Source organism: Nesoenas mayeri, assembly GCF_963082525.1.
Source record: "Nesoenas mayeri genome assembly, chromosome: 6".
Classification (NCBI taxonomy): domain Eukaryota; kingdom Metazoa; phylum Chordata; class Aves; order Columbiformes; family Columbidae; genus Nesoenas; species Nesoenas mayeri.
The window spans coordinates 27,402,287-27,429,284 of record NC_137545.1 but is presented as its reverse complement, the minus strand read 5'-3'; the positions used below and the strand labels follow the sequence as shown (position 1 = coordinate 27,429,284).

Below are 26,998 nucleotides of genomic sequence, written 5' to 3'. Positions count from 1 at the left end.
ATGACTGACAAGAGAGCCGTGAGTCACTTGGAGCTACGCATCTCCATGTACCACTAATCTGAAAAGCCCAAGCAGATGTCTAAGCTTTTTTGAAATGCTTAAGAACAGCTGGCTAAATCCAGGGAGCACCAATGGGCTGCGGCTTGTCAGTGCCTAGCTGCTCAGCAGCCTGCCTGATGCTGGTAGCAGCAGCCTGCAAGCACATGATGGAGTCTGATCTTGCCCTGGCTGGAAGAAGATTCATCCTGAGGTGACCCCTCTCTCAGAGATGTTACTCACATGTATAAGAAAACCCTGCAAATGCTTCCAGACCATGTCAGAAATCACTAGATTGCAAGAATTGCTCAGGAGACTTTTTCACCATCACTCAAAACAAAGTTGGACCCTGCACCAGCACCCAGAAAGGCACAAAAAACAAGCAAGGCAAATTTTAGGCTAGTGAGTCAGAATTCAACCACCTCTTGATAGAAGAATAGAAAAAACAGATTGAAGATATCCAAGGGCAGAGCCCTGCACACTACAGGGGACAACCCTGCTTGATGCTGCCCACAGAGCCCAGGAGATCAGCTGGCTCTCAGACACCCCTACGTGAGAAAGGGGAGGCAGCACAGTGTATTGCAGGCGGTGCAATGCCTCCATCAAGGGCAGATGCTTGCACTAAAAAGCTCTTCATTACAAGTTATTATGAAAGTTTGGGGGTTGCTACTGGTACAGGAACCTCTGTTGGCAGAGCTTGCAGTTATCCAGACAAAGCCTCTCAAATAGCTGTCTTCCAGAAGTATGTTAAGGTCTGCCCCACCTAAAAGCACCAAGAGCTGAAACTGGGGAGGAGAGGATCCATTCAGAGTGCAGTCAGTACACCCTATCTACACCCTAGTTCCCTTCTCTCTTCCCTGCAGAAAGCCCAAACTGTTGTTCCCACTTTTCAGACCTCAGCTGCACCCAGGTTGTTCCAGCCAGAGCAAACAGTGTCACAGGCAACTTTGGGGACACAGTTTGGCCAAGAACTTGGGCAGCACACCCAGCTGCTGGGCTGGAAAGCCCAGAGATCCAGCGATGCTCTGCTGCAGGGTGAGTAGTGATGACAACCTTCTCAAAGCAGAAAGGCAGTTCTGCATAGAGACCGGGTGGTCAACACTGTCTGGTCAAACTACTGAGTCTGTTGAATGCATGGGGCTTGACTGCATCTTGCAGAGTTTGTGAGTTCAAGCAAGTCCTGTGTGATGCTAACTGCTCCAGCAGTCTCACAGCGAGTGATTAACTCTTCAATATGCTCCAGGGCAAGAAGATGCAAGTTTAAGGCTTACTAGCAGTAAGGGTAGGGAAGCATGATTGTCTCAGGGTCAAGGGATCTTCATCAGTAGACATCTTCAACAACTCAAGTGTGGCATTTACTACTGAAGACCTGCTGGAATACAGAGCATGGTAGTGATCTGACAGAAGTTCTCTCTGCTGGAACTGAGCTACAGCAGCATAATTGCTGGTTCATATAAAATGAAGTCCATTGTGCAACACCCGCTGCATTGCCCAGAGCATGTGCCACGTTACAGGAACAATAAAGCTAATTCCAGATCTCACTACAGTCCTAAGCCCTGAATCACTGGGCAGTGGCAAGAGCAGGGAGGCACTCCCCGGGACGCAGGCAGCCTCGCATGCATGCTGAGCCCCAACCTGCAAAGCTAAAAGAGACAGGTGGACGAGTTGGGACTAGCTCGTTTTCAGGCACAGCAGCCCTGGGTAAGCAGCTCCCTGGCTCAGAGTCAGCCTCCCTGGCTGCCGGTGTCACCCGCCTTTCTTCACGTCCTGGGAAAGGCAGCTACACACCCACGGGAGCAAAATAAAACCACAGCTGTCTAATTACCGTGACTTCATGCTGGGGCTCTGAGCATGCCTGCTGTGAACAAGCTGCCTCCAGGCAGGTGATGGAGGGCCTGAGCCTGCTGAGGTGTCCCCATGCTCGCAGGGGACACCACTGTGCAATGCTGGTTTTACTCTTCTCCAGCAGCCCTTGGAGCCGGCAGTGGCACAAGCAGTGTAGGAAAAATTGGAAGCAGAAGTGCAATGAATTCTGCATGGCTAGGTGATGGTAGGACCTCCTGGAAGGGCATGGTTTACCCCATCAAGCCAGAGGGGGTCTGGATACCCCAGGCAGGACTGTAGACACAGTGATAAGTCTCCATCCTAGGCCCTTTAGGCCTTCCTGTCTTACAAGTTCTCAGGAATTGCAACAAAACTGCGGTCAGCTCTGTTGCAATGCCACGGAGCCTGCTTGTGTGAGCTAGAAGCGATGTGGCAAGAGGCAGTGATGGGGCAAGAAGCAATGATTGCTTCCCTGCTCCCAGGAGCACACAGCTCATCTGTGGGGCTGCAGCTGAACCACAGCCTCTGGGCAGAAGGGACATGGCAGATTCACGCTGGGCAGCTCTGCAAATGTGCCCATTACTTTGAGGTAGAAAAAAAACACTGCCAGGTGGGCAAGTCCAGCATGCCCTGGGAAAGCAAACAATTCCTGGCACAGGAGCATCTTGCCAACAGCTCTTCTCTGCCCTGGTCTTTGGCGAGCAGTTGAGCCCCTAATGGCTGAACAGATGTGTGCAAGTGGGGTTTTTTTGCACGTGGAAGTGGGTTGTACATAATGCAAACAGCTTGCCATCCCAAAGGCATGCTGAGATCAGAGCTGGGCCTGGAGAAACTGCAATAGCCTGGAGTCTCAGGGATTGCCGTAGAGTTGTTAAAAGCAGAAAGGAGATGGCTGGCGGCTGGCCAAGCACTGGTGGATGTCAGAGGAAAATGGTTAAGGAGATAAAAGATGCATTTAATCACCCAGCCAGGCAATGGGTCCCAGGGTGCTCCTGCCTGGAGCTGTTTGTGTGTGTGCGGAGAGAGAGTGGTATGCGAAACCAGGTCTGCTCTCCCTGCTCCTCCCAAGCCCCGGGCACTGCGAGGCAGTGGCCTCGGTTCACTAGACTGAGAACTTGTGTTTGATGGCCATCCTTAGGACGCCTGTCTTGAACATGTGTCTAAGAGCTTCCTAGCAAAGTTAAATTGGATGATGAGGGTCTGTGCATGTAAAACAATAGCTGTTTAGCAGGGTGGCCCTATTGTAAGGACTCCGGAGCCCTGGTTTGCTGAGCTCCCATGCCTAAGGTGGTCCTCGCCTCATTAGGATGGGCCATCCTCAGGTGCCCTGTACATACCCATGCAATTGTGCCCTTCCCTGGGATGGGGTGGCTCTCACATTGCCATTTCATAGTCCTGCATTGGACACAGCCAGGAGGGCTTTACCACCTCCCAGGCAGGAGGACACAGACCCTGGCAAGAGCTGGATACCAAGGGCTCCTGCATATGTTGGAGAACCTTCAGAGGGAAAAGGCAGAGACGTAGCTGGCCTGTAGAGCGTAGGGTGCCCAGGGAGTGAGCAGTGCTGGTGGGTGCGGCGCAAGGCAGCCTGGGCTACCCAAGCACTGACTGGTGATGGTGAATCATAAGCAAAGAGCTGCTGGGCTTCTGTGGCGAGCCCTGTCAGGCACCGCTGGCTTCAGCTCTTTAATCAATGATCTTGAAATGAACCTCAGATTGCCATGGATAAAGTTTGAGGCTGGCAAGTGGGTGTGCAGAGTAATAAGTACCAAGACTGCCCCTTCCTCCAAATTCCCAAATGAATTACTTGGCATTTCACCATATTAAAGCAAATTTTGCCACAATGTGGCCTTTTAATTGAACAGTTCTAAAACATCCATGATAGCTAGTTGTCCCCTTCACTAGCTACTACCCCCGTGAGTGTTATCCCAAACTTTTTTAGTAAACATTTCTTATCACTGTGGGCCTTGCACCCACCCCTGGGGATCCCCACTACAAATGCCCTCAGCAGTGTAGCCCCTGGCTGAGGAGCAGACCTTTGCTGTTGATGCATCTGGTGTGCCCTTAGCAATACAGGAATACAAACAGGCTGCCTTGACATGCTGAGATAAATGTTCTGTGACAACACAAAAAGTAGATCTGGAAAGACTTTCGGTAGCAGCTATGAGCCTTCTTCTGTGGACAAGGGAAACATTATTCCATCTTTCTTTGTGGCAATATCATGATTTATGCAAATGCTGTTATCATTATCTGCTCCCATGTAAGGATGTCATGCCAGTGATGTGGATCTGAATCAGCCAGACATGTAATAATGTAGAAAGCTGGTGACAAGTTTGCATAACAATACCTGCCTTCCCTGAGACAAGGCTGATCAGTACTAAGTGCACTTTTCAGTCTTTAATTCTCTGCTGACAGAATCAAAATTAATTCTTCTGTTATTTTTTCTGGTACGGTGAGTAATCTAGCATTTTCTGGGTCAATTGGTTTATTTACTTAATGACTGGAGTGATTTCTGTCCTTCAGTCCTTCAGAATTACACCAGTTTTCCTAGCTCTGTTAAAAATTACCATCAGCATCTCAATAAGACCTTCATTTAGGTCCATTAATACTCTCAGTGTGGGCCTGATGAATTGAAAATGTCAATTTTAGCAGGTGATGCTTTATACACTGGTTTGTTACAGATGGTATCCAAATTAAAGCCTTCTCCATCACGTCAACAGCATTTCCTTGGTATTTTAGGCACCTACGGCTAAGGAAAAGAGCAGAATTCTGCTTACTGGCATCCTTTTGTGCGTTTTCTTGTTTTCTTCTAATGCAAATGCATTCGCCCCATCTCCTTTTTTATTTCACCCTGCTTGTCTTGTTTTTTCTGCCTTTGAGCCATGCCTAGCAGAAAGGCTATGGGCCAAGGCTGGGTGTGTAGCTGGAGGTCATGGTGAGGGCTGGACAGCCGGTGGCCCCAGGCCTACCAGACACTGCAGAAAATCCTGGCCAGGCCAGCTGGACAGGAGGATCTCGGTGCTCGGGAGTGAGTGGGCAAGAGCATGTTGGTGCGTGTGAGTGAAATCAGGTTTTGCTTGGCAGTAAAATCCCTTCCTGTCCTGTGTCAGCCCCAGCTTCTGCTGCTCTCCATGGATGAAGGGCTCCCCAGCATTTGGAGGGGGTGCATGGTATCAGTCTTGTCATCGCCCCTGATCTCCCTTCCCTTGGGGTCAGATCCAGAATTCGCAATCCCCATCCTCATCTGCCCCCGTGCACCACAGGATTATCCAGCCCACCACGTGCCCAACCGTGCACTGGGGACCAGCGTAAAGCCCATCTCTGTCATGAAGCTCAGCTGCTGCCTCGGCCCATGCATGTGCTTGTTGTGGAGAACCTGTTTAGTCATGGGCTTCTGCCACCTCCATCAGCCTCTGACTCTGCTGATTTAAAATCTGCAAGCACCTCAGTTTTGCCTGAGTTTTGGCTGGGGCAGCAGCCCCAGCAGCAGCACAGGCGATCACTCCCACGGGGTGGTGCCAGGGATGCAGAGCCTGTGTCTGGCAGATTGCTGAATTCAGCCCAAAGTCATTGCCCTGCTTGAATGAAAGTCACCCTGACTTTGCTGTTTCTCATTTCTCTGTTCTGCTGCACCAACCAAAAGCAGCTGTGTAACTTTGCCTCTCTGGATACTCCCCAGCTCCTAGAAGGTGCAATTCTAGAAAAGCCACCTGGGATGAGAACAGAGTGGATTGGGAAAGAGGTGGGCAGGTGGCTAAGAGCATGGCCCATTGAGACAAACATGAGGAGCATCAAAAACGTGAGAGTGTGGAGAAATTTGCTGTGCAGGGAAGTCAGGGGAGCTGGGCAGGACTGCTGAGGTGAGACACCAGGACTGGGAGCAAAAGAATGAATGTGGATTTTAAAAATGGTTGCCCCACTCAAGTGATGTCCCTGGCTGCCACCAGCCCCCTGCGCTCATGGGTCCCTTACCCTGGTGCAGCCCTTCCAAGGCTCAGCAAACCTGTTGCTCCCATTGACTCATTTTCTGAGGGCTGCACTGATGCTGTGGCTGTGGCCACAAATGGGGAGTGTGGCCATGGCCACTGCTGTTGCCTCTCCTGGGTGTGGACAGGCAGAGGAAGGTGGCATTGAAATGGCACCCAGCAGCCTGACTTGCTCTGCCTAACCACTTCTCACCCCATGCTGCTGGCTCCAGCTCCTGCTCCTTCCCTGCTGCATCTCCACATGGCTGCCCCGGAGCAGGGACCTTCCCTCGGGGAGCAGGGAGAAGGGAACGGAGATGGCTGGGTGCAGTGAGGGGAGCAGTAGGCACACAACCCACTGAGCATATAAATCCACAGCTCAAAAAAATCATCAAGAATGCAATTTTGCAGTATATAGTTGACCATTTTGAGGATGCTGTAAAAGAGTTTGCATTCTCCTGAGGAAATAAAAAACTGAAATGTTGATCAGCACTCAGAAAAATATCTGTCTTAACATGTGGTTTGCATAACAATATAGCACACATTTATGATGCAATTCAGTTGGCTTTGTAAGAGAAGAGGTAACCAGGATTAAAAAAAAAAAAAAAATTAGTCCTTTGGTCTCCTGCTTTGCTCATGTGAGAGCTCTTTTCTCAGAAAGCCTCAGGAGTATTTCATGAGCATTTTTGTGACCCTGGAAAGCTAAAAACAGGGTCACAACACAGAAAACCCCAGAATTTGTAAAGAAATACAGGTCTTCTTGAGACACACTCAATATGCTTGTGCTGGGTTTGAAGCTGGTGTGAGCCAGGCTGGCAGGGAGGTGCATCGGGATTTTGGGCAGACCTAGGAGGAAAGGACAGGGAAAAGAAGACAGGGTGCTGTGCTTGAAGGTGTGTGCCCATCACAAGCAGGTGATGAGCTGCCTCTCTTGGGCTGCTGCAAGGTGGCTGGCTTTGCTGGTCTGGCCATGGGAGTGACTGTAGCAGCTCTGGGCTGAGGTGTGGCTGGCACAGCATCCTCTCTCCCACCAGTGCTGTGGTGGGCTACTGCCCAGTTCTGCATGACCTAAGGACATCAGGGAGGTGCAAGTCCTTCTTACTGCATAACCTGATCTCATGTGTGAGGGACGCACGTGCCATGAAGGCAGCAGTGATGCCAGCATTCCCTTCCCTCCGGAGTCCCCATCAGCATGCGGTGTCCTCTCCTTTCCCTGGTACAGAGGCCTCCCCATCTGGTGGACACAGAGCAGGCTGATATCTGGCAGCTCTGGGGTCTCATCCCCAGATCAGCTGCAAATGTTAGGGAAAGGAAAGCAAAGTGCTGAAACACAGCTACTACATCCTGGTGACATCTTCTCGGCTTCCCCACCAGCAGGATGGGGTTCCTGTGAGGCAGCCTGTGGCTCCATCTAGTGCCCGTGTCAGCCGAGCCCTGCACCCATTACTGGGCAGATGGGTCAAATCAGACCCCCTGGCAGCTAGCGAGGGCACCCTGGCCAGAGGCAGCCACCTCCAGGAGCCTGCTCCCTGCAGCTGGACAGGCAGGTACAGGAGGGCAGTGCTGCAGTGGCATCCAGGGAAAAACAAAAATGAAACCAAACAAAAATGAAACCAAACAAAAAATCAAGCAAACCCAACAACAAACCAAACCAAACTAAAACAAACAACAAAACAACAACAAAACCCCCTCTGCTACAAACAAACAAAAAACAACCAAACAAAACTCTCCCCCTACTACCAACACCCCCAAAAATCCCAGGGAAGACTCCAAGCAGTTGCTCAAGGAAATCATCAAGCACTGTCTGATGGCAGAGGCCAGGTTTCTAATCCCTTGGAGAGGATATGCTCCCCGACATAGAAGATGCCACTTGTCCCAGTGCTAACCCAGGCCCATCGCTTTTGTCTGGGGAGGGCTCTTCTCAGGACTGGCTGTTCTGAAACTGGTCCCTGAGCAGTGCTCAGAATGGCCTGTTTCAGCATCTGGGTCTCCACAGCCTGCTCAGTAAAGTGGCACTGGGAAAGTCTGGCAGGTTTCCCAGGAAGATATCTCAGCTGCAGTGCAGGGTGATGGGACATCCAAAAAGCTCTGGCCCTGCAGAGAGACCAGGCTCCCTCCTTCACTCATCCAGACAGCCAAAGGGAACAGGTTGATGGGTGCAGGTAAGTTGCATCGAGTCTGCCCATGACCCCAGGTGAGAACATCCTCACTGTGGAGGCTGCCTAAGCAGGGGCCATGGAGAGGAAACATCCACATCAAAGCCCTTGGTGTGTGGCTTTTCGCTGAGCCCCGGTGCCCCGGGCACCTGGGCACGCTGGTGCTCGACATGGCTCGCTGCCCCCGCCTGGTGATGCCCAGAGGGCACAGGGCCCGTGATGCTGTGCCGGGGCCATAGCGGTGCCGGGAAGCCCTGGCTCCTGGCAGGGACCTGTGGCCACCAGCCGGGCAGGCTGCACCCCTTCATGTCCCTCCCGCAGCGGAACGGCCTGGGCGAAGCGCTGAGTCACCCCAGCTGTCCCCTCTCGCTGGCCCCTCCCGCTGGCCTTTCCGACAGGGACCGGCCGGGCAGCTGATTCGGCAGGAGGCCAGGGGACAAGAGGAGCCCGGGGGCTGCCCCGGGGCGGTGGCCGTGCCCCCGTGTGCCTGTGGCACTGGCTACAGCGCTGGAGCCAGCGAGCGAGGTCAGTGCCCGCCCCTGTCCCCTGCCGGTGCTGCCCCGGCACACCCGCCGCCCCGCAGCGCGGGGAGAGCCAGCGCCGCCGGTCCCAGCGCGCTGCCCGGGGCAGGCAGACCCTACCGGGCTCTGCCACCGCCGCCTGCTTTTCCCGCCGCGCCCTGGAGGGTCCCGCGCAGCCCAGCCCCGCTCCCCGCCGCCCCGGGAGGCTTGTCAGGGGGATGCCCAGCCAGCGCACGGCAGGGCTGGGAGACGGCGGAGCGCAGGAGCCCCCGGCCAGGTCTCCCCCCGGGATGGAAACGGGGAGGGGGACAGGGATGGGGACGTAGACTGGGGTGGGAAAGGGGATGGGGATTAGGAAAGGTCCGGGCAGCGCCGAAGCGACTCTCCCCGTTCAAGCACGCCTCCCTATGACCTCATCCGCCTAAGAGGGGAGCGCGTGACGTCACAAGAATGCAGCGTCACGATTGGCTGCAGCCGCCGCTCGTCGGCCACCGGAACCCGCCTCCAGGCCCCGCGGCGGCCCGGGCAGGGGGAGGCGCGACGCCGGCCGCGGGCGGCCCGGGGCGGGCGGGGAGGCCTCGGCTGCGGCACTCAGGTGGGCGCCGGATCGGGGGGACGGGGGGTGCGCAAGGAGCGGGGGACGCGGGCGCACCGGGGGAGGGACGGAGCGGCGGACGGTGGGAGCGGAGCGCACCGGGGCACACCGGGGGAGCGGTACCGGTCCGGTGCCGTCCTTTCCCTTCCCGTGCTGCTGCCCCCGCCCCTCCCGCTGGTCTAGATCCGGTGGCGGCAAGGGAGGGGGACGGAAACTTCCAGCAGCCGCGCTGGGCCGGGCAGCCCCGGCAGTGCCGTGTTTACAGCCGGGCCGTGGGGGCGGTCCCCGGCGGCACCGCCCCGCCGCGCTCCCGGTGCCGTACTGGTGCTGGTGCCAGCGCCGCCTTCCCCGTCAGCTGATGCGGGCGGGGGGCGAGTACTGGGGGAGGGAGGTCGGCATCCAGGGGGCGGGGGGGCTGGAGAGGCGGCATCCCGCTCCTGTCCCCAATCCGGAGCGGGGCGGTCCGAGCATGGGGAAGGGTCCCCGCTGAGCCCTTAATCCGCTCTAGCCGCTAAGCACCTTAGCGGGCTGCTCCCGCTGGCTCCTCCCCAACCCCAGGGCAGAGCACCCTGGGGGCGGGCAGGAGGGGAGCTGTGGCAGCTGAAGGGAAGCGAGGCCAGGAGCAGGGATCGCTGTGCCCTTGCTTGGGCAAGTTGGGGTGATGCAGGTGGGACAGCAGTGCAGCAGCAGCAAGGTGACCCCGGCTGGGGCTTTGCATCCAGGTGGCCAAGGCACAGGCAGGGTCCTGGGGAGCCATGTGTGGGGTTGCTACTGAGCCGTTCTTGGGGGAACCTGTGGGGTGGTTGGGATGCCTGGAGAGGGCAGGGCAGCCCACTCTTGCTCTTGCACAGAGTGCTGCTGGGCTGTGCCCCCTGACATTGCCCGGACCCTCTAACATTGCCTTTCCCCCCCCACCCCGCCCAGTGACCGCACAGGACAGCTGTACGTCATGGTGGACTACTACGAAGCGCTGGGGGTGAGCCGCAATGCCACTGCTGAAGACATCAAAAAGGCGTAAGTGGATGGCAGGCGTGTCCCTGCCCACCAGGCAGAGCAGCCCAAGACACCCACTTCTGGCACCAGCAAGGCAGAGGCTCCCTCCGGGGCCAGTAGGGACAGAGCCCAGTCCCAGAGGTGACAATCCAGCCTCTGTTTCCTTTGTGTGCAGGCCAGAGTTGGGCTGGGCTTCTCTGCTGCACAAAGGCATCTCTTGATGAGGTTTGGTCCCTTTGTCCCTGCTCTCAGCCTGGGGCTGGGAAGGGAGGCAGGAGGTGGGTCCCACTGGTGTCTTGGGGTGTCCGCTCGCTCTGCTGGATGGTAGAGGGCTGGGGTGTGGGGCCTCTGCTGGTGGCAGGGTTGGTGTCTGCAGCTCACAGGGAGAGGAGCAGTGTGTCCCCTGGCACAGGGACTGGGCCCCGTTGGCAGGTCCTGTGCTGCACCCAGGCACTGCAGGGGAGCCCTGGGGGTGGCTGGAGCCTCGCACAGCTCCTGCCTGGCACCCTGCCCAGGTCTTGCACTCTCACTGGGGCTGGGGCGAGGTGCGAACTGGTAGCTTGCCTGAGGGGGGCAGAGGTCCTGCTGGGTTGGCTTCCTGAGAGTGGGTGAGAGAAACTGGGTAGCCTGGGTTAACCCCATCTAGCTGTGGACAGGAGGAAAGGGCTGCTTGTGCTCACCTGGCCCCAGGAGACCCCCAGGAACCCCTAGTCCCATGGTGGAGCTCAGGAAGGCTCCAAAGCAAACATGTGAGCATCGTCTGGGAGCTGCTGCCAAGGGCAGCTGAGATAGGCACAAGCTGCACCACTGGGGTCATGCCACAAATAGTTGCTTAGGAGGCAGAACCAGGCCAGGAAGCTCCTGTTTGATGCCTGAGGCTGTAGGGTGCTGGGTGAAGCTGGCTTGGGGCTCCCCTGCCCACAGGGTCGGAGGTGTATGCTCAGGGGGACACCGGCCTGGGACCCCCCACTGCCCGAGGGCTGCTGTGTGCCCATCACCGCTCATCTGTGCAGGTACAGGAAGGCCGCGCTGAAATGGCACCCGGATAAAAACCCAGACAACAAGGAGTATGCTGAGCAGAAGTTCAAGGAGATTGCTGAGGCGTATGAAGTGTTGTCAGACAGTAAGAGGCCACAGTTCTGTCTCTCATGTTCCCCCCAAACTTGGGGCTGCTCACTCTGGGGTGTCCTGCTGCTAGGCTCCCTAAGGTGGCATCTCTGGGTGCCCCCAGGAGGCAGTAGGTCCCTCCACACCTGGCTTGTGGGGCCTAATTACCTCCTGATACATCCCTTAAAATGGTTCCTGGGAGAGATGCAGGGGTGCTGGCCTCCGGGATGAGGTCTCCCCAGCATGACTGAGCCTTGCACATCTTTGCCCAATGCCCCTACTTGGGTTTGGGAGCAGTGCTGGTGTGGCAGGTGTTCATGCCGCCCCCTCCTCTTGCCTTTCTCTGTTCTGTGCCTCTCTTGGCTGGGGGAAGCCCATGCCTGGCAACCGGCTTCCCTGCAGCCCCCTCCCTTCTCCTTGCAGAGCAGAAGCGCGATGTCTATGACCGTTATGGCAAGGATGGACTCATGGGAGCAGGTGAGTGGGCGAGTGGAGCCATGGGCATTTGGTGCAGGTCTGGTTATGGCCTCAGCTGAAGACCCAATGTGGGTTTGTGCCCCCTGGGACTCCTCAGTCTTTCTGGAGTTCCTACCTGGGGCTGTGCTTAACTCTGAGCTTCTTCCGTGTGGCAGGACCAGCGGGCTCCAGGACCGATGCCGGGGCCCCCGAATTCACTTTCACCTTCCGCAGCGCTCATGACGTCTTCCGAGAGTTCTTTGGCGGGCGAGACCCCTTCGCTGACTTCTTTGGTACGTGGGGGGTGGTGGCAAGTCCTGGGGCACCTCTCTAGTCCCAGGGCAGCCACTGGGCTTGGGGATGGGGTGCAAGGCTGGCCCTGGCGGAGTCCCCATGGCAGTGCCTTGCTCCTGGCTTGCCAGGCTGCAGGGCCGAAGCTGATGGGGCGGCCATGCCTTCCAGATGAGATGCTGCCCTTCTCCGAGCTGCGAGGACCTGGGTCCCGGCACCATGGAGGTGGCCACTTCTTTTCTCCCTTCCCAGGATCCTCAGGTAGGAGGTGCTGCCAGCCCTTGCCTGGTGGGGGAGTCCCAGGACACTGTGTCCCCTTGCACAAGGTCTGTCCCCTGCTTTCCCGTGCCCCCACCCTGGCACTGACCCTATTGTTCCCTTCTCCAGATTTCTTCGCCTCGTCCTTCAGCTCTAGCGCTGATGCAGGGCTGGGCTTCCGCTCCGTCTCCACCTCCACCACCTTTGTTAATGGCAGACGCATCACCACCAAGCGGTGAGGGCAGTGCTGGGCCACCTTTGCCTCATCGAGGCGGGTGGCCTCAGGCCCTGCAGCATGCTGCTGTGATGCTCTGGCTGCTTGGCCTTTGACCATCCGTCCGTCTGTCTGTCCGTCTGCAGGATTATTGAGAATGGGCGAGAGCGGGTGGAAGTGGAGGAGGATGGGAAGCTGAAGTCAATCCACATCGATGGTGAGAAGTGGCATCACAGACTGTTGGGGACTGGCAGTGCCACTGCCCAGCGCTCTTTCCCTTTGGGGACCCCTATTCTCCTTTGGGGTGGCCAGGGGTGTGCTGCATCCAGCCCCTTGCCAGCTCTGGGGAGCTAGAGCAGACACGATGACTATCTCTTACCCCTGTCCTTGCAGGTGTCCCTGACGACATGGCACTGGGGCTGGAGCTGAGCCGGCGGGAGCACCAGGCCTTCCCCAGCCCACGGCCCCCTTCTCCCCCACCGCCTGCCCCACAGCAGCCGCTGAGCTCCTCGCCCGTCTGCCTCTACACAGACAGTGAGGACGAGGATGAGGACTTGCAGCTGGCCATGGCTTACAGCCTCTCCGAGATGGAGGCCGCAGGGCACCACCAAGCAGGTGGGCACGGCCCTGGTGCCCTGCCAGCACCCACGGGCAGCCCCAGCACCCCATCCTCCACCCGCAGAGCCTGCGGTTCCCGGGGGGCACCAGAGCGGGAGTTGCCAGGGGTTGGCAGCGCCACCACAGTGGGGCACGAACCTGCCCCCAAAGCAAAGCAGTGGCACTGCCCCTTGCTCTGAGCGTGGGGCTGGAGTTGTGTGTCCCCCCTGTGGGGCAGGGCAAGGAAAGAGAGGCTGAGGGCTCACTGTCTGGAGCTCCCCAGCAAGGCGGGGGGGTCTCTCCTGCCCTGCCTCCTTGCTGCTGCTCAGGCAGGTGGGTGGCTGGGGGGACCCTGGTGTGGAGGGGCTGCCAGGGTTGGGGGTTGTGGCTGGAAGAAGGACCCATGGTGGGGTCCCAGGAAGAGGGGCAGCTCCCTGCCCTGGCTCCTGGGGGCATGGTGTGCCCGCAGGCTCTGCCTGCTCCTCTCTCCATGCCTGCCCTGCAGACAGCAGGGGCTCTGGTTGGTGCCTTCCCAGCTGCTACCTGCCCAGGCTGGGTGTCCTGTCTTGGGCTCTCCCTTCTTGCAAAGAGGGGTGTGTGCATGGGATCTGCTTGGTGCCTTGTGTCCGTCTCTTCCCCTCTGGATGCTATCGCTTCTGCCTTTACCCCCTCCTCCTCTGTCCCCCCACTGTAGACCCCGCCTGGTCACCCCCTTCCCTGTGCCTTGGCCTGGGGGCGCTGTCCCCCTCCGCTTCCCACGAGCCTCAGTGACCCCCAGTGATGCTCACAGGCATTCCCATCCTCACCATTGCCCATGGTCCTGCCTTGGCTCTCCTCTTTCTTCTGGGACTTCCCTCTCTGCCTCTACGCAGCCCTGGGCCAAGGAGGGTTTCACAGGTGCCGTTGTGTCCCCCCCTCCGCTTGTCTCCCCAGGTGTGTTCTGAGGCTGCTGCGCCCAGGGACTGCGCGCACCCACTCACCCACGGAGGCTGTCCCAACCAGGACTCTGCTTTGTCCCTGCACGGCCACTCCCTGCCACCCCCTTCCCCCAGCACCCTCTGGCTCTGTGGGACAGGGGGTGGGGGTGGGCACAACTGGGGTTATGGCTGAGCAATACTGGGGGGCTGCAGGGGGTATCCAGAGGGAGATGCCCTGGGCACCATCAGGTGGTGGGGAGGGTGGTGACAAGGGCTGGATGGGAGGGCATGGCTGTAGATTAGGCTGCTGGGGGATGCTGCTGGCAGGCAGTGAGGGGCAGCAAGGTTGGGCTCAAACAGGGAGGCCAGGCTCTGCCACCCCCTTGCTGCAGCCCACCCCCTTCCAAACCCCCTTCTGCTGACAGCCCTCAATAAACCTGTTTGCAGTAGCTGCTGCCTGCAGGGTGTCTCTGGACTGGCAGGTGCAGTGTAACCCCTTCTCTGCCATTGTGGGTGGTCCCTGCTGTGCTGGGCCGGCCGTTGCAGAGTGTAGGTTGTGCTGCAGGGATGGGGAGAGGTTGGGGGGCTCCCTATGCCAGCCTCCCAGCAGCACCCCCAGGGCCCTGATGTGCACCCCACCCCCTTCATACACAGTCAGAGGCCAGGCCTGGCTGCAGCTGCATGAATGCGACACGAGAACTTTATTCACATCAAGATACAAAATTATATTTCTCTAGAAATCTCTCTTCTGCTCAAGTGACAAGGCAGGGAGCACACGGAGGGGACCCAGGACTGGGCCAGGCCCCCCTGTACCCAGTGCGCCCCCCCGCTTCTGTAGGGGACCCCTGCCTGCTCCTGTCCCTCTTGTGCAGAGAGGGAGGTGGCTGATGCAGGACTGCAAAGCTGGGGTGAAGGGGAGTGGCTGGGGGGGCCTACAGCCAACTCCTTGCAGCAACACCTGGTCCCCTCTTGAGTAGGGGCCATGAGCCCAGTCCCCTCTGCAGTGGCAGCAGGTGTGACAAGGTTCCATGGTTTGCACAGAGAGGGGCTGAGCCATGTGTCCCTGGGGAGAGGGGCAGGGGGATTTAGGGGGGAGGCAGGGGCAGGAACAGAGCCAGTAGCACAGATAGCGTTTTACAGGGAGAACGGCCCCTCGGGCAGGGCTAAGAGAGCACGCAAAGCCAGGGGGCATGGGGGAAAGACGAGAGGGGAGAGCTCCTTGCCATCACTGCGGCAGTGCCTTCAGGATGGCGTTCACTTCCTCAGCCACAGCCGTCAATGCGAACTCAAATTGGTCCTGGAGGATCAGAGGAGGGGCCATGAGGGTCCACGCCAGCCCAGCCCTGGGTGCCGTGGGGACTCAGGGCAAGATAGGATCCCCAGTTTGGGGAGTACCTTGGTCTGCACCATGCTGGGTCGCTGGTCTCGGATGTGCTCCAGTGTAGCAGCTATGTCTATCTCCTTCACCCCTGGAGCAGAGGGGGAAAAAGGCATTAAGAGGGTGTCCGTGGGCCGAGCACACCCCCCCTCCCCCCTGTAGACAGGGCATAAGCTGTGCTGCCCTGCACCTACCTTTGGCCATACGGTTGAGGACCATATCAACAAGGATGTACGTCCCAGTCCTGCCAGCACCGTCACTGCAAGACACAGGTGCTTGGACCAGGATCTCCAGGGGCTGGTTCTGGCCTGCAGGTCCCAGCCTTGCAGCCACCACTCCACCCATACCCCCCAGCCTGTACCCCCCCCTGCATCCCCAGCAGTACCTGCAGTGCACAATAATAGGGCAGGAGCGACCCCGGTAGCACTTGTTCACCTTCCTGCAAGGACAAGAGGGAGCAGGTCAGTGCCCTGCCATGCTGGGGACAAGGCTGCTCTGGGTGCCTCTCGCTGCACTGAGCTGGGGAGACAGCGAGCACCCCATCATGTGGCCCTATGGGTCTGCCTCATGGCTGCTCCTGCCTCCCCAGCAGTGCCAGGCATGGGACAGGGACCACAGGTGAAAAGGGGCCAGGGCTAGGAGAAGCCCGACTCCTCGGGTGCCCAGCTTGGGGAGGGGAGCAGCGGCAGGACTCCCAGAGGGAGCAGCTCTGGTCCAGTGGGGCATGAAGCTGCGGGCCAGGCGCCGGCGGGGCTCCCGGCATGCTCCATGCAGCAGGCACGGCTGCCAACGATCACTTTTGTGACTATGCAACTGGAGCCAGATTACTAGCTGCAAATCACAAAAATGACGCCGGCAGCTGCGAGAGAGAGACAGAGACAGACAGAGAGATAGAAAGAGCATGAGCAGGGTAGAAAGTAGGACAACGTGCTCAGGGACATCCCCGCTGCCCTAAGCAGGGTCCCCGGCTCCACATGGCATGGGGACAGTGACCAGCCAGCTCCCAGCAGGAGCCCACCAACACCCAGGGATCCCAAGAGCCCAGCAGGTGCTGCCTGCAAACCTCCCAGGCACAGTCCCAGAACCCCAGCCCTCTCCCTGGGCTAGCAGGGGACCCACTGCTGGCTCTAGGGTACGGGGACCAATGGGCCATGGCTCTTCAAGGCTTGTTCTGTGGGTTTATTCTTGTACCCATAACTGAGGGATGGGTGCCAGGTGGTGCTAGACCCCACCCCAGCTCCCGAGAAGAGCACCTTCCCACCCTTCCCATGGAGGCCAGGAGCCCTGGTAACCTCAAGCTTCATCCCTGGTCGTTCTGCTCATCCCCATGCATGGCAGCCCCATGTGCCCCCCAGGCAGTCCATGCCACAGCCCTGACACTCATCACACCAGCACCCATGCCCTTGCTCATCAGTCCCCTGTGGCTGGGGCCACTGCTGGTTCCCCAGGGGCTGGCACGGTGCCGGGCGGCACTCACCTGCGGAAGTCGAGGAGGGGCCGGGTGGTGGTGGGGACGCCCTCGGCTGGCCAGCTGAGGAAGTGGAACTGTGTCAGGGTGCGAGTCTCCTGCGACTGCACGTTCTTCAGGTAGAAGCTGCGCACCAGGAAGTCCTCGCACCAGATGTGCTCCGACACCAGGTTCACCTGCCCGACAGAGGACACCGGTGAGCATCAGCACTGTGCAGGGGGCTGTGCTTGGGGGAACAGGAGCTAGAGGGTGCTCCTTGCCCCAGGCTACTGGCCACACTTGCCTCGTAAATGTGGTAGAGAGAGGAGCCTTCATCTGGCCAGTAGCGGTCACACTGCTTGACGCTGTCCTCAGCCAGCGGGCTCAGCATGACGATGACAGTGCAGCCATGCTCCCACACCATCTGCGGGCAAGGCACAGTGGGTGTCACCACTGGGTGACAGTACAGGCAGGAGGGTGGCTGATCTGCTGTGACCCATCTGTCAGGGAGCACCCAGAGGGACCCTGACAGGCTGGTACAGGCAGGTGACACTCACCTGCCAGAAGTCTGCGATGGTGTGGGACAGTGGCCCCTGTGTTGCGATATATGCCGGCATACGTGGGTCATGCTCAATCTGGAGGAGGAAAGGGGGTGTCAGACTGTGCACTCTCCTGCCAGGGGTCAGGGACACAGCGCAGGATACTCCAGGGGTGGGAAGAGTGCTGGGCAGGGAGCTTTGGGTGCTGCAGCCAGGAGGGAAATAGATTTTAGCCACATTGAGCAATGGGGCGAGCCCATTGCTCACATCTGTAGCACACAGGGATGTGAGCTTGGTCCTGCTACGTCCCAAAGCAGGAGCCTCGCCTGGGCTGAGCACATCCTGGAGCAGGGTGGCAGGGCAGGAGCCCCTGGAGATCACTCACGATTGGGCTGGCATTGATGAAGTCACTGCGGGATGGGTTGCTCTCAGCTTTCAGCTTGATCCGCACATGGTCATCTGGGGAAACAGAGGGCAGGGGAGGTGATAAGCACCCAGGGGAGATGGGGACAAATGAGTACCTTGGCCACAAGCATCCCTGTGTCCCTCCCACCTGCCTGCCACAGTCCTGGGAACTGGTCCCCAGGGCAGGGCAGCTGGGATGCTCACAGGGCACGTAGTCAGGGTTGCGGTTCTTCTTCAGGTTGGCTTCGCTCTGGGCAATGGAGCAGATGCTGGGCTCAGCCTGGTAGGCGCAGAGAGCCTGCCACTCCTTGGCCAGCCGGTCCCGGTTGCGGAGATGGTCCTCCATGTAGGCCTGGGGCAGAAGCGGGGTGGGTCAGCCTGGCAGCTGGGGGAACACACAGGGGCTTGGGGAGGGGGGCTCATGGCACCAGGGCACCTCACCAGGATCATGTGTCCAGTGGAGATGTCCATGTTGGACTGGACGGGCTCCTCGCACCAGGAGGGTGTGCTGCTGTGGGAGCTGGGGCTGGGCTGCGGGGCATCGCTGAACTGGGACGAGACACTGCTGACCCGCGAGGTCTCCGCCGGCGCTACCGGTGCCTCAGCACGGCCGAAGAGTGACTTGGCAGCCATGTGCTGGCGGCATAGCTCCTGGGGGACCCCAGCAAGAGCCCTGTCCCTCCCCTGCAGCACTGCTGGGGGCAGCCCTGTGCACCCCTATGCAGCAGCAGCACATCCTGCAGTGTCCCGCATCCCGTGGGGTCCTACCTGGTACTCAAAGGTGGTGTCAGCAGCACCCTCGGGCCCCAGGGCAGCCAGGCGCTCCTTCTCCCGCTGCTTGGCATGGCGTCTGAGGCAGAAGGCTGCAGTGGCTGCAATGGCGATGCCCGCCACACAGGCCAGCGCAATAAAGGTCAGCAGCACTGAGTGGAAGCCGTCCCTGAAGTGGGATGGGCGTGAGTAGGCAGCAGCCTCATTTCGCTGGGGGCAGAGCAAAGCAAGGGTTAGCAGGGGGAATCTGCATGGGGCTGGGGGTGTAAAGAACCCATTCTGCACCACATTTGGGGGCTAAACCAGAGCAAGGGCATCTGTACTGCACTGATTCTCGCAGCAGCCTTGGCTAGGGCAGAGCTGGTGTCACTGGGATACTGGGTGTCACTGGGGTAAGGCTCGGTACACCCACCTGCATGTCACATGGGGTGTTGCTCACGTTGGTGTCCCTGAGGGTGCAGGAGGGGACAGAGCCTGGCCAAGCCCAGGCAGCAGCAACCTCCTGCTCCCCTGCACCCAGGGCGGCTCCCCAGGACAGCCGCAGCCCAGGCTGCCCCACTCCAAGCTGGGCAGTAGCCCTGTGGAGCTTGGGTTCAATGAGCTCCTGCCTAGCTGGATGTCAGTGAGAGCTGGATTCAGCCCATGGAGTTAATGGCAAAGGACTGGCCACTGTAGCACTGGGGCCAGGGCAGCAATCGTTGCTCCCGGGAGACCTCCTCAAACAGGGCTTGGCTCTCCCTTGTGGCCGCTGTTCCATGGCAGGACACAGGAGGATGTGCCAGTACTGCCAGAGGGCTGGTCGCATCCCGGCTGCGCTAGCTGTGAGACAGGTCCTCCCCGTCACTGTCCACAGCTGGGCCGCAGAGCAGCCCCTGCCACCTTGCAAGCAGTGCCTCCAGGGCTCCTTCCACGCAGCTGGGCAGGCCGGCCATATCCATGCTAGTCCCATACTGGGACAGGAAGGTGCTGAGGCCTTGCAGGCTGAGACCCCCCGTTAAGGCTGAGCCTCCCCCAAGCAGCTGGTGATCAGGATGTTGCGCCAGCCAGGTCCTAGGGCGGCACAGGGATGCTGGGGCACCACCACCACCAAATACCCTGTGCCCAATGAGGTGATAGAGCCCAGCATTACCTCACTGCCGTGGCCTCCCATTGGCTAGGAGCCTGATGAGGTTACCAAGTAAACACTGTGTTATCACTTACATCATCATCATCATCGCCTGGGGATGCCTCTGCCCCAGGAATCCCCACTGCCACCTGCCCCCCTAGTCTCGCCAGCCCCAATGGCTGGAGCCCGTGGCTGCTGCCCGACTGGGGGGCCCTGCAGCCAGCCTGCAGCCCTGGAGGTGTTAGAAGGTCTGGAGGCGCCAGCAGAGCTTGGGGGGGACAGATGGGACCTCCCTCACAAGGCTTACTTGAGCTCTGCTGTCTCCTTGCCTCTCTACATCCCTCCTCCCCTAAATCTTGCACTAGTCCCACCAAGTTGAGAACCTGGGTGGGAGGAATGGATGAAATGCACAAGCTGGTCTGGACTGGGGAGGTCCATGTAGAAGAGGGCTCACAAAGCTGCCTCAGCCTCCTCTGAGCTCCAGCTCCGTCATCTCTGCCATCTCTCCCACCTCCTGCCACTTGCCACATCAAAAGGCATCGCCATAGCAACACTCCACATGTTGCTGACGGAGACAGGTTGCCTCAGTGGCCAGGCCACCCCTTCTCTGTGGTCTTCTCCTCCAAGGTCCCCCCTTCTTTCCTCCCTGCCCACAGCTACAGACACAGACAGGAGGGTGGGAAACAGGGACCCAGCACCGGGGATGTTCTGCACCACTTCCCCGCTTCCCCAGGCTGCAAACACGAGAGCTGGGATTGGCCCCCATCTCCAGCCAGGGGACTGTTCCTGATGGTCCCCAGAGGAGCACGGAGAGGGGGTTCCCCTCTCCAAGCAGATGGCTCCTGCTCCATCCCTGCCTTCAGCTGCTTTGCCATTCTCTGAGGGCACGATGGCATTTTGCCTGCCTAGCTGCGGTCTCTGGGGTGCTCTGTGCACAGCCCAGCACTGGGGTTCCCAGACCACAGCTAAGATGGGGTGCACAGGCTGGAAGGAGGCGAATGTGAGGATGAACCCTGATGGGTGCAGCCTGCAGCCCACTGGTCTTGGATGGATCAGGGAAAAGCCTCCAGGACACCCTCCCAGACTGCCTTCAAATCCTGCAGACCTTTTGTTTTGGAAGGAGCTGAGTGCCCTGGTGGTGCAGGTGGCTGGCCAGCATGATGCTGCTGGGTGGAAGGGGGTCCGATTGCTGTCCAGAGCCCTCTGCTTCACAGCTGCCCCACAGCCCCAAGGGGACACTCATTCATGAAGACCCCCATGCCCCAGGATTGAGGTACAGCACAATTCCTGGCTCATTCCTGGTGGCAGCACCCCTTCCACCTTGTGCCTGGCTGCCCCAGCCCCAAGGGATGGCCACGCTCACTCCTACCTCTCCCACTCCTGTCTGCACGATCTTCAGGCCCAGCTCTGCCTCCAGCTCTGCCTTGACATGCTCTGTGGATGGAAGAGAGATGGTCAGGGGTGTGTGTCCCCTCCATCCAAGAGACCCCTCCAGAGACAGAGACAAGGGTACTCCTGACAGCTGCCAACCCCACACTGGCTCCGCAGTGAAGCCAAGGGCACTGGGATGCATGGTGGGAGTCCCCTCTTCCCAGTCCCTGGCAAGGGGCATCCTGCAACCAGGCAAGGAAGAGAGGAGCAGGACCAGGAGGACCCCTGGCCAACTCACCAGCCTGGTTGGCCACGTCCACCAGCGAGAGGTTCTGGGGGTTCTGCCGGATGCGGAAAGTGAGTGCGGAGCCCACGACACTGCCGGGGAGGGGGGTACACAGTGTGAGACCAGGAAGTACAGACCCCCTCCCCATTCCCACCACAGCCCAGCTCCTCCTGGTTCCCACCCCAGGGTCGCTGTGCACAGCCAGGGCTGTGACAGCAGCATCCCACAGCTCCCTGCCCTCACCTGATGTTGATGAAGGTGGCTGTGGAGAGGTGGAGGTGCTTGGCAAGGAGCTCCAGCAGCCGCACGCCAGCAGCCAGCCCCAGGGGCCTGTGGGGACAGCGGCAGGGTGAGGAGTGGGTGGCGGGGATGATGGGAGAGCCCACACTCCCTGCAGCTGGAGAAGGGGGACAGGCAGGCTCAGGGAGTCCCACATGTGCAGCAAGAGCTGTGCTGGCTTGGAACAGTGTCAGGGTGGGCAGGAGCTAACAGCATGCGGATGTGTAGTGATGGGGGTGATCTGACCCCCCTGCCCCTTGCACACGAGCATGCATAGAGGCAGTTGTGCACACACACTTGGTTGAGCCTGTCCCAGCCTCCTGTCCTGTGGCAACGAGCTCTGGCCTTGGTGTGGGCTGAGAGAAGAAGGCTTTGGGGTGGGACAAGGGCTGTGAATGGAGAGAGGATGGGGAGCTGACCCCACCAGAGACCTGACCCTAACAGAGACCTAAACAGGATCACCTGAGCATATGGAGCCAGCTTGTGAAGGAGAGATAAAGACCCTCCACATCCCCCCCATCCGATCCCCAGTTCTCACTTCTGGTCTGTGATGATGTAGCCATACTCGTCTGGTGGCTGTGTGCCATGCTGTGCCCCACCATCCTTTGCCTCCGTGTAGCTCTTCTTCTGCACCACAATTGGCTTCCCAGGGCTGAGCATGTCCCCACTGTGTCCCCTCTGTGCCTCCACTCGGGGGGCTGGCGAGGACACTGCCCTGCCCCTCAGCCCATCCCCTGGGGAGCTGCTGGCTGGGATTTTGGGGGGTGGCACTGTGGAGGAAGGGAGCACTGGCTTCTCTCCGTGCAGCATATCCCCCTCCGTCACCTGCAGAGAGGGGAAGGGAGGAGCTGGGACCTTTGAGGAGAGTCCTGGGGGACTGTCTTCCCCTTGCCCAACATCCCACCTGTGGCATGGCACCTCCTCCAGCACCACCCTGCTGCAAACCCACCCGTTTCATTGTGGGCACTTCAGGGCCAGCAACACCTGGGATGGAGAGAGACAGAGGTCCTGCAGCACCTGTCCCAAGATGAAACAGCCCCTGCCCTGAAACAGGGCATGCTGGCACCCACTGCTGCCAGTCCCTGCACCCTGCTCACCAGAGCTCTGGAGCAGCTGGAGGAGGGTGGAGAGGCTACTCAGCTGCTGGGGGCTCAGCTCCGGCAGCCCCAGGCCATAGCTGGCCAGGAGGGAGGCTAGTCGCTTCAGGGCAGCATCTGCAAAAGGTTGGATGCTCTGCATCTGCCTGGGGATCACGGGCCAGGGAGGCAGTTGCCCAGGCAGGTGGGCTTGGGGGGATACACTGCCCATGGGTCCAAAGCAAAAGGGGAGGGAGGGAAGGAGGGAGGAGAGTCTGAGCCACAAGGAACAGTGGTTGTCAGACAGGATAGGGATGAGGGCTGGTGCCTGGCTGGAGGACAGGGTACCCGTCTGTGCAGAGGGTGGCTGGGCAGGCAGGGGTGCTGGCTGCTCCCTCTCCTCCATGTTCCTGTGGTCACCGGGGAGCTGCAAGCTGTGCTGGAGCCTGGTGCTGGCAGGATCTGGGCGGCTGGCTTTCTCTCTGGGCAGGGAAAGCATGCCCAAGTCCTGGAAGAGATGCCCCCCATCCGTTCCTGGCTGCCCGCCATAGGAGGGCACAGGACTGGCCCCAAAAAGGGTCTGGGCAGGGACCCGGCCCAGCAGCGAGGAGGTCTCAGGGCTCTGCCTGGCTGAGCTGCCGGGGAGCTGGTGAGTGCCGTCCTGGTAGCCGAACTACAACCGAAACACAGAGCCACCATGGTCAAACGATCAAATGCCACAGGGCCCCTGCCACCACCCCATGGCTGGGCACCTCAGAGCTGAGGGGGCACCCCAGCACCGGCAGAAGGAGGGTGCGGGGAGTGCAGCAGGCCCCTGCCCATTTCTACCTTTCTGCCCAGGAGAAGGGGGCTCGCCCCCATGGCTTACCTTGTGGTAGGAGTAGGGGTTGAGCAGAGCCTCCTCGTAACCCAGCTGGGATGTGGGGGGCAGCAGGAGGTGCTCCAGGTACCGCTGCACCAGAGGGGAGGGCAGCAGTGGTGGTGGCTGCCCCAGATGCTGAGCCGCTGGCAGGCCGGGGTCCACGAGGAGTGGGGCTCGTCGGGGGGAGTTGCGTAGGGGCAGGAACCTTGGAAGCAAACAGTGCTGCAGTGATTCACCTGGGTAAGGTGAAGGTCCCCGCCCCAGACCCCATTTGGGGTGCCCCTTGCTGCCCTGCCAGGCTCTACTCACAAGCTGGTGGCTGGCGCTGCCCTACCTGTCCCTGGCTGCCAGCTCCAGTGTGGGGGGTGGGTGGAGGCGGGGGATGCGCTCCATCTCCTGCGAGATCACATACTGGGTGATGCTGTCCTGCCACGAGAGCCCTGCCACAGGAGGGGGCTGTGAGACATGGAGGAGGCCTGGGGACCACGGAGCAAGCACATGGAGACCACGGTGGTGTCCTGACCCTGTGTCCCATGGCCTGGGTTTGGCTGGAATCAGCTGGACCCATCCACAGCCCACCCTGGCCTCTGGGCCAGCAGAACTACAGGTAGTCCTAGTGCCACTATGTAATGTTGCCTGACACCCCCTCTCCGTCAGGCCACAGTCACTCTCTCCATGCTCCCCCATTCACCTTGTGCCATGAGATGCCGCAAGACATCCTGCAGGCGCTGGAGTACGGGAGAGGTGACCTGGAAGTAGGGTCTGTCCTGCATGGAGCCCACCTGGCACTGCCCAAACAGTCCATCTGCAAGAGAGGGGAGGCGGCAGCGCCAGAGGGATGAACAACCCGGCGTGAGGGTCTCCAGGCACAGTCTCACCTTTCGCCTGCCATGCCCCCCCACATTGCAGCCAAAGTTCCCCTGCAGGGCAGCTCTGCACCCTCCACACCCTCCTGGGAACAAAGAAGGTATCCCTACACCCCCAGTACTCACTTACCCTGCACACACACCTCCTGGGGGGAGCACAGTCTCCGGTCAAACAGGCAGCCTGGGACAGACAGACAGAGAGACAGGCCAGCCAGTCAGCACAGCGGCCAAGGGGAACTCCAACTGGTTTTGCTCATGACCAGCTGCTTTGGGACCTTGACTCTTCAGGAAAGTGCCACGGGTGTGCAGTGTGGTGACAATGGTGCGGGGCACAGCCTGGTAGCTCAGGGCAGGGCCTCGGTGACAGCCTGCTCCCCCCGTCAAAGCCAAGATAGGTGCTGGGGAGGGGAGGAAGGCCTGGAGTTTTTTGAGGTGCCAGCAGTTAGGAAGGGAAGGCTGAGGGGGCAGAGATGTGCAAGAACATGTCTGTTGCCCTCCCACATGTGACACTATGAGGCAGGGACACAGCCCTACACCCAGTGACATGAGGGACCCACTCTCCCTGTGAGGGGGTCCCCAAAGCACACGTGCAGCAGGGGGGGTGTCTCACCACCCCCTTCAGGGGGCAGCACTTGGGCAGGGGGTGGCTTCCCCCTTCCTCTCCGCCCCCCGTCTCGGTCCAAGACCGTCAGCAGCAAGACGGCAGCAGGCGATGACTCAGCCCCGGATGGCGAGGAAGGAACGAGAAAACAACCGGGGGGAGGGGAGGGAGGGGCCCGCCGAGCCCGCCGCGGGAGAAGGGGGCGAGTGGGGATGAGGGTCCTCGAAACCCGGGCACGCAGGGGCCCGCTCCTCCCGGGCAGGGGCCAGGGCAGGTGCGGGGCACAGTACCCGCTGTCGAGCGGTGACTCCCGGGGGAGGCCGGGCCGGAGCGGCGGGACCGGGCGGGCGCTGTCCGCGGTGCTGAACCGGCCGCAGCCGCCTCCCGCCGGGACGCCCCGTGCCGCCGGGAGGGGCGGTGGCGCCGGGCCCGGGAGGCTCCTCAGGGCAGGACGGAGCTCGGCCGCAGCCGTTCTGGCACCGTCTCCGTCTGCTCCCGGAGACGGCGGGGCATCCTTGGTGCGGCCGGGCCCGTCCCGGCGCTCCCGGGACCGCCGGAGGCCGAAGAACGCAACAGCCTCGGGCACCCCGTAGTGAGTCAGCGGCCACCGGGCCCGTCCGTGCGGGGGGGCTGCAGCTCTGCTACCGGCAGCGGAACCGTGGCCCTGAGAGCCCCAGGCAGGGGCCGTATGGGCCGAGCTGGTGGAGAGCAGGTGCACCGACCGGCCTGCCCTCGCATTCCGTGCCGGGCCGCGCTTACCGGCGGTACGCAGCTAAAGTGCACCGAGGTCCCGGAGGGAGCCGCCACTCAGAGTCGTTACCCTGGCTTCCCATCCCTGCGGCAATCCCGGGCACCGGCTCTACCCTGGGCAGAGCCTCTAAGTGAACGCCGCCCTATTCCCGTCCTGTCCAACTGAGGCCGGGGCTGCCGCAACTCTCCAGCTGGAGGGTGCCCCGGGGCCAGTCCCACCACCAGCCTGGCAGCCCCAGCAGAGAGGCGCCCCCCGGTGCCCGTGACGCACCCGCGGTGCCGGTACCAGGCTGCCCTCTCCCGCTCTCCACCGGGGACCAGGCCTGCCGCTGCGCGCCTTGACAGCATCCGCGGCTGCAGTAACAGCACCGGCCGCGGAGTCCCTGTCCTGCCGCTCCCCGAGAACCGCTCCCCCGCGCAGCCCGGGGCACCGCCCTACCCGAGACCCTGGTCTCACCGTGCGCGGCGGTGGCGGTAGCGGAGGCGCTGCCATCCCGCAGCAGCCCGCGGCAGGCCAGGAGGAGGAGGCAGAGGAACGCCCGGAGCAGCCGCCGCCCCATGCTCCGCTCACGGCCGCACCATGGCGCACCCGCCGGCCGCGCCCCCGCCACCGCCGCCAACCCGCGCCCCGCCGCGCCGCGCGCCCCGCCCATCGCCACCTCCCTGCCAATAGCGCAGGGTTCGCTGCCGCCGCGCCACGCCCCCTGCCCTACAGCCAATCAAAGACCCAGACTTCTTTCCCCCCAACGTCGGGCTCGCGCCCCGCCGCTATCGAGCTAGGCCAATTACGTCGCACCCCGGGGGAGAGGCCCGAGCACCACTCCAATCACAGCCCCTCTGGAGGTGAGCCCCGCCCCCAGGGGGAGTGCCACCGGCGTGACCCAATCACTGCCCGCCCCCAACCCAGCCCCGCTGGCTCCCACATGGGCCACACCCCTGAGCCCAATGAGCAGCGAGCACCGGCCCACACCCTCACACCCCGCCCGGCAGCATCGCCCCGGAAAGGGCAGGAGAGGAGCAGGGAGACCCTGACCTGCCCCCCCGAGCCCCTTCGGGCAGGGACCCCCCAGCCCAGGCTGGGCCCCAGCAGCAGCTTCAGGCACCAGGCAGGACCTGACAGCATGCCCTGGCCAGGGCGGGCTCAGCCCACCCAGTGCCCCTGCAGACAGGCAGGGTAAGCGCTGCAGGAGGCAGGGGACACCCTCCCCTGGCTCTCCCTGGCGGGGGCAGAGGCGCATGCTGCCTGTTAGCTGGGAGCCCTGGCACCTCCCACCCAACACAGCTGCTCTTGGCCCCAGGCAGGAGCCATGGGAGTCCCCACAGGGTCCCGGG

At 60.6% G+C, this 26,998-nt stretch overlaps 2 protein-coding genes across 4 annotated transcripts; one reads left to right on the top strand and one right to left on the bottom strand.

Moving 5' to 3' along the window:
- The first annotated feature begins 8,458 nt into the window (after window positions 1-8,458).
- On the top strand, window positions 8,459-14,460 carry DNAJB2 (DnaJ heat shock protein family (Hsp40) member B2). Of its 3 annotated transcripts, XM_080346895.1 has the most exons (10): window positions 8,977-9,097; window positions 10,022-10,111; window positions 11,104-11,213; window positions 11,621-11,674; window positions 11,830-11,946; window positions 12,116-12,205; window positions 12,332-12,437; window positions 12,563-12,633; window positions 12,810-13,031; window positions 13,947-14,460. In XM_080346895.1, the coding sequence occupies exons 2-10, from the start codon at window positions 10,047-10,049 to the stop codon at window positions 13,955-13,957; spliced, it is 846 nt and encodes a 281-aa protein (XP_080203021.1). In that variant the 5' UTR covers window positions 8,977-9,097; window positions 10,022-10,046; the 3' UTR covers window positions 13,958-14,460. The 3 variants fall into 3 exon arrangements, with proteins under 3 accessions (XP_080203022.1, XP_080203021.1, XP_080203020.1); XM_080346896.1 differs by lacking the exons at window positions 8,977-9,097; window positions 13,947-14,460 and adding an exon at window positions 8,459-8,506 and having other exon boundaries at window positions 12,810-13,928; XM_080346894.1 differs by lacking the exon at window positions 13,947-14,460 and having other exon boundaries at window positions 12,810-13,927.
- Window positions 14,461-15,155: 695 nt separating this feature from the next.
- On the bottom strand, window positions 15,156-26,226 carry PTPRN (protein tyrosine phosphatase receptor type N; the record flags this gene model as incomplete). Its single annotated transcript, XM_080346853.1, has 23 exons — window positions 15,156-15,227; window positions 15,326-15,399; window positions 15,503-15,567; window positions 15,694-15,747; window positions 16,786-16,952; window positions 17,060-17,179; window positions 17,313-17,390; window positions 17,680-17,753; window positions 17,904-18,051; window positions 18,141-18,350; window positions 18,468-18,680; window positions 20,945-21,009; window positions 21,245-21,324; window positions 21,476-21,562; window positions 22,050-22,336; window positions 22,416-22,495; window positions 22,609-22,725; window positions 22,936-23,260; window positions 23,456-23,654; window positions 23,784-23,889; window positions 24,141-24,254; window positions 24,446-24,496; window positions 26,124-26,226. 23 exons carry the CDS (start codon window positions 26,224-26,226, stop codon window positions 15,156-15,158), a joined length of 2,889 nt encoding a protein of 962 aa, XP_080202979.1.
- Between the last annotated feature and the right edge of the window lie 772 nt (window positions 26,227-26,998).